The sequence below is a fragment of the Trachemys scripta genome, chromosome 9 (genome assembly GCF_013100865.1).
Source record: "Trachemys scripta elegans isolate TJP31775 chromosome 9, CAS_Tse_1.0, whole genome shotgun sequence".
In the NCBI taxonomy this organism is placed as follows: domain Eukaryota; kingdom Metazoa; phylum Chordata; order Testudines; family Emydidae; genus Trachemys; species Trachemys scripta.
This window is the reverse complement of record NC_048306.1, coordinates 71,755,404-71,761,718: the sequence shown is the minus strand read 5'-3', so window position 1 is coordinate 71,761,718 and position 6,315 is coordinate 71,755,404. Positions and strand designations below refer to the sequence as shown.

At 34.6% G+C, this 6,315-nt stretch overlaps 1 protein-coding gene across 2 annotated transcripts in view; it reads right to left on the bottom strand.

The window, feature by feature from the left end:
* Positions 1-333: 333 nt before the first annotated feature.
* The window catches only part of RASA2 (RAS p21 protein activator 2), a gene marked incomplete at its 5' end in the record, with an annotated part of 40,579 nt that continues 34,597 nt past the window's right edge, over positions 334-6,315 (bottom strand). The window contains 4 exon segments of one of the 2 annotated variants that reach the window (XR_004647101.1): positions 334-1,948; positions 2,214-2,781; positions 3,591-3,780; positions 4,439-4,542. Coding sequence is in view for 1 of the 2 variants with exons in the window: in XM_034781552.1 (XP_034637443.1) it covers positions 2,751-2,781; positions 3,591-3,780; positions 4,439-4,542 (325 nt within the window). 2 annotated transcript variants of the gene reach the window in all.

Sequence of the window (6,315 nt, the reverse complement as noted above, 5' to 3'; positions counted from 1 at the left end):
ACCCAAATATCCTTAAATGCATCAGGCCACTCACCAATTTAATAGGGTACTCCTTTCAAGATTGACCACATTGCTACCCTCCTGTGCAAATTGTTATGCTAAGGGACCTTCTATTAATAGTGCTTTTCTCTCCACCTAGCAGTCCTAAATCAGAAAGTAATTGAATGTATGAGGTAACCATACAGGATTACTGAATTTCACTTCATGCTGTTTCTGTAAGATGGAAGAAAGATTGTAGCAAATGGTTCTACTTCACTATGCAATTAAGCTACCAACAATTTTTAAGAAAACCAGGCCTCACAGAAAATACATAGCCCAGATCAATTTGTCATCATTTATTTGTGAGTTGTTCTCAAGCAATGTTACAAAAGTTTTTAATATTTTATAAGAAAATAAATTTAAATAAAAATACATTTTCAACAATACATCATCCTTATACAAATTAAAACTACATTAAAAAAGAATTTACAGTCAAAGTAAAACTAATTACTGAGCAATGTTTTAATGTCTAGGCTAATCAAAGTGAAAGCAACTTTAATATTAATCATCTTATTTGTACCTAATTTAATTCTAGAGTACCTACTGCGTTTTTAAACATACTATAAAATGACAAATTACATTTTAAAGGCCTCAGGTCTTAGAGGCCTAGCTGTCCTTTTCTATACAGTCTAGTACCATCAAAGCAAATGAAAAGTGCATTTTCAAAATCCCCCCCCCTTATATTATTGTAAGATTTAAACTTGTTATACATGTAACTTTGCTGTTAAGTGACAGAAACAGGTTTCAAGAAACAGACACACAAGCACATTTTGTAATAAGACTGGTCACAATAAATAGCAAAACTTAATTCTAACACTTATTAGTGCTGTTCAAATCTGGCAAACCTTGTTTCTTTGGCAAATAAACTAGGTCAAATTGACCTTGACAGAATACATTGCTGGGTGTCAACAATAAATTTATTTTTTTCTAACTGAAATTTAGGGCAAGTAAAATTACTTTACTATTGGATATATTCTTAAAGGAATGCAAAAACAAAAAGGACTATACTTGTTGGTAAAATGGCAAGTAGTAATAAATGATTGTGATGTTGAAGATATTGGTATCAAATCCTAAGTGATTTCAATCAGTTGCTTTAATATTAAAAAGTGATTGTTCTAATAGAAAAAAGTTACCTTAATTTCAACAGTGATTTCAATCCTGTGGTACTGACTAGTCTGGATTTTCGGAGAAGAAGGCATCCTACAATAGTATTTTAAACAGCTTATAGTTTTGTAAACATTGTGGATCTATATTTGTACTGATGAATTACATTCTCAACTCTGACTGGGGCAAATCATGATTCTAAAAAACAGCAAATGTTACAAAAATGAAGTACTACCTGTACACAGTGTATTTTATTTTACTGGTACTTACCATGTATACCATAATATTTAATACTGGTGAAGGAAAGTTTAGCCTTCTCTTCTCCGAAGTGTTACCTTGCTTCTACTGATTATGTACAGATATGGTTTTCAGCACAAAAAACTAATTCTCAGAGGAAGAGAGCAAGAATCAAAACTTTCTAAAGTCAAGAATGCCAGTTCAAATTTGTTTGATCTGACAAATAACCCCACCCACATAACTAGAAATTAAAAATGGTCATAAAGCATTGTTTTAAACACATAACAGCACTGATCATTCAACTGATCATAAAGATTAGATACTACAAAGTATCTAAAAATATAATCTGGCGCAGTCCAGATATCTAAAGTGCTTGGAGTGATTATTCTAGAGAGATTATTTAATATAGCTGTAATGAGAGGTGAGCTGGACCTAAATGTGCCAATTTTTTATTTTCAAAAAAATCTTAGATGCAAAGATGTAAAGTGAACAGTATCCAACCACAGCATTGTCACATTTGCATTCTTCTCATTTGCAGGAAAGATAGCTTCCAAAAAGTGTTGCTAATCTGCATTTAAAAAAAAAAAAAGAAAGAAAAAAAAAAAGCAACCAAGAAAAATTAGTACCTGATTTTTTACAAAAGAAAAACAGACTGTGGTCTTATGTCACTCCATCCACTGCTCACCCCAAATGTAAACAAGAGGTACAATCTAACAACAGATTCCCTGATTTCTCCTTCTTCAGTAATTTTTTTAAAATAAAAATATAACCAACATTGGTGTCTGCAGTACACAACACACTGCATAATTTTATAAAACTTCAGTTAAAGTTACCTTGGAGTCCTGATAAAATTAATAGTTTGACAAAGGAAGAGAAAGAAGTCGTGCACTGAATGTGAAGGTTCAGATCCTATTGAGTCATCATATGTTGGGATTTCCACTGCAAGATTTTCGGCACAGCAGGCACGGATGGTGGATTAAATGTGAGTCCAGTATATTGAGAGGTGTAATCCAGTAAATAATTGGTGTTGATTTTCCTCCTTTAGAAAGCTTATTCCTTTAGGAAGTTCCAAGAAGAAAGAAAAAAAAAGCAATTGCAGAAATATTTAGATTTGCTCACATCTGATACTTCAAGAACATGGAGCTTCAAGTTCTTCATCAAAATAGGAATAAACCTCACGATCAGTTTCCCAGATACTTTTCTCTATTAAATATTAAATAGATTGTGAACACAGGTAGCATTTCTGTTCATTCTTAAATACTTTGGACAAGTGTACACCATGAATTAAAAAAAATATATATAAAAAAAACCACGTAAAAACACACACTTCCAGTTTCTTCTGAATCCACATAAGCCACAGTTTATTTTCGTTAGGAAACTTTTCCAACAATTGGGTTTTCTCTGGAAAATAAAACCGCATATAAGTATTTTTGATGGAAAAATAGTTGGCTTCTAATAATCATATAATTTAACTTTCAGTTTGTTTTAAAATGTAAAGCTATACTTTCCGCATAATTTTTAGTGCATGTTGGGTAGTCTCATTGTTAGCTCAAATCCTGATGTGCTATCACACAAAAGCAACATTGGCCCGAAACAGACCTGTTCAAATCACTGAGCAAATAGGAACTGTTAAGAGGTCTCCTCCTCTTACAATTTGGGTCTTCCTTACACAAAGGAGAGAAAACCCCATGACCAACAAAGTATGAGTATTCACTATAGTCTGAAGTTCTAGACTAGCCTGACTGCTGATATAACCCACCTTTTACCATGGCCAATGGGATGTCAAACTGACAGGTGTTCACACCAGTCACCGTTGCAGTACTTTTAGTAGTGTTAGTATTTGCTGACTTGGTTCCCTGGGAATCCTGTTTCAGAAGCAATACTTGTGGGGAATAGTATTATGCCCCATGAAGTGCCATGATAATTTGGTGGTGAATCAGCTTGTCTAAATACCTGATTTATGTATTAACAGTAGTAGTAATAAACTTTTACATTAAGATAGTTCCCAAATGTCCAGTTGGGTTTAGGGCCCCCATTGTGTTGCACACTGTACAAACATTGAAGAAAAGAATCCCTGCCCTGATAGGTTTACACTCAACAGCTATCATCAGAAGATGTTCAGACACTCCTACCCCTTCAAAGCCCCCACCACCCATCCTTTTTTCCCCATATGTACATACAAGGCGGCCGGAAATACAGAGGATACTTACTCACTGCCGTATTTAGCACTTGATGATCTTTTCTTCCGATATTTTTCATGAGGCTCATTCAGCTTTTCTACTATGGCTATTATTTGTTGAAGAGTTTGAAAAGTTGCTACAGAGTCCTCAATTGTGAAATTAGAATAGTCGTCTAGTTCTTTCTGTGGACCTTGATAGACTGCAATACTTCCACAAGCCTCTACAAATATCACCACAAATAAAAGGTTAGAGTTTTCTACTTTGAGTAAACAGAGCTAACTCATCTCATTTATCAGATAGGGATTTCAAAGTTTTCAGATATGGAGTTAATTTTAACAAACATAAAATGGACAAGCAAAGGAGGAAAAATGGTATTAATTGGATATGGTGAACAACTTGGGTTTAGCTTTGTAAGTTCATCCTCAATGGGTCTAACATTAATTCTACTTACTGGGGTCCCCACAATAGGATGACTACCAGTAATGCTGCCATAAACCTGATTCTTTCTTGAATCTTAGTCATGCCACCAAGGATTCATTACATAGCACTAATAAAAGAGCAGTAGTACAAGACCAAGTGGCATTCCCTTTGCTCACTGCATGTAAATTGTTGTACAGTCTCGTTAATTTGCATACCAATCCAATTAGCACATTAATGGGAGTTACATGTGGACATTCAGGGGAGACTGTACCTCAAACTGCTGAACGAGAATGATTTGATCATACAGTAATATCAGAAATTTAGTAGAAAGTACGTACAATTTTATATAAAATTAAAATGAAAATACAAAACATTAACAGGACACTATCAGTCTTATTCTCCATGCCATTACAATTATTTTATGCTACTGTAACTCCATTGAATTAGTATTCAGATACCTTCCATCTTTTGTAGTTTAGGCATGTTGATAGCAAAAAGTGAGTAAATTCTTTCGGTTTCTCTATCCCCATCAATCTCAATTTGAATATCAGCAGGAACACCTCTACAACCAAAATAAAAAAAAAAAAAAAGTTAGGTGACGATATAGATAGTAAATATTGCAAGCTCTCCTAGAGAGCTTGAACGCAAAAAAGAGCTGAATTAATTTCAATATATTTAGCCATTTAGAATTATAATGCCGGTCACTCACAGAACTTCACATGTTCAAACTAGTGTTCAAAATTTAACAAGTTAATAAATCTTATATGGATGCAAAAACATGAGTTTACACAAATTAAAGTAGAAGACAGTATAGTGTTACTAAAAATGGACTTTTACAGCAGAATTTGCTGTATATTTGAAAATAATTCCAAGGTTGCAATAAATTTAGTTACCACTGGGAATAAATGACCAGTTTTAATAGTCCCTACTATATTTGAAAGGTGAAGACACCAGAAGGGAGAGGCATTATTTAAAGAAGTATAATGGAGTATTTTTAGGAATAAAGAGATGAAAACATTCTTAAAAAGTAATGTTCATTTGAATTGGTGGAAGTCCTACTGTGTTAATCAATTGAGATATTTTAAAATAATAACACTTTTTCAGTTAATACTATTATAGGGTATCATTTTCCATGGGTCTGTGGGACTGGACTAGATGATTTAATAGTGTTGATTGAATTAAACATTGAGGGTAGCATACAAGCCATCAAGTTATTAAAGATAAATGTATTAGAAATGCAAAAGTATGGTTTTTTTTTTTTTTTTTTTTTTTAAAAACAGCAGCTTAAAATTAAGTAGCAAACTAATACTTTTGTCAAACACAAAATTGTAAGATTGCATTGCATATTTCTTCTTTAGGTACAGTATGTTTTAAAGAAAATTATTGTAGTAATGGTTGGTAGAATACTAGGTAAAAAGGTAAAGTGGACAACTTGAACAGCACAGTGACAGACCTGGGGCTGAATCATCAGCTGCAAGTCAGCAAACAGTGCTCAACTTAGCTAGCAGGGTGCGACAGTGGCTCTCTGACATCTGTGCACCCTAACTTGAAACCTGAATCTGATCAAACTAGAGAAGCCTCAAATTTGCTCTAATTTTCAACAGCTGCTAACAATCCAAAAGGAGCAGTTGCACCATCCAGAGGTAGCCAGAGATAAACAATACTGGTTACACCCCTTCCTCAACATGCCTTCCACTCATTCTGTGCACCAGAGCCCAGAGGGTGAACAGGGATATCTCTGTATAGCTGGTTAAGCCAGCTTCAAGGGTTCATCCTCCTAGAGGTGTGCAAAGCAGATTAATCGGATGACAGGATCTGGCTGATGGTTGTCAATTACTGCAGGGTGGGGAGGGAAGAGACAGCAGCCGTGAAACATCCAAAGGGTCTGTGGCACAGCTGCTGAGAGAAGCCAGTAGCAGCAGCAGAGGGACTGCAATGCATTCCCATATTTACAGTATATGTGAAGAAGCCACTTGGTTCTAAAAACGACTGCTTCTGTAATATTGGTGGGTGAGGTAATCTAACAATCAATGTCCAGACTACAGGAATCTTGAGCTACAATATATATTCTGTAGAGGGATATCAATAAACTTACAACATTTCTAATTTACATGCTACACTGCCCTTTTCTTGTATTTTGAACTGGTATTAGATGAAATAACATGCCTAACAATATAAAATATTTTATACTGATAAAGCATAAAAAGCAGAGGGTCCTGTGGCACCTTTGAGACTAACAGAAGTACTGGGAGCATAAGCTTTCGTGGTTAAGAACCTCACTTCTTCAGATGCAAGAAGTGAGTTTCTTCTTGCATCTGAAGAAGTGAGGTTCTTA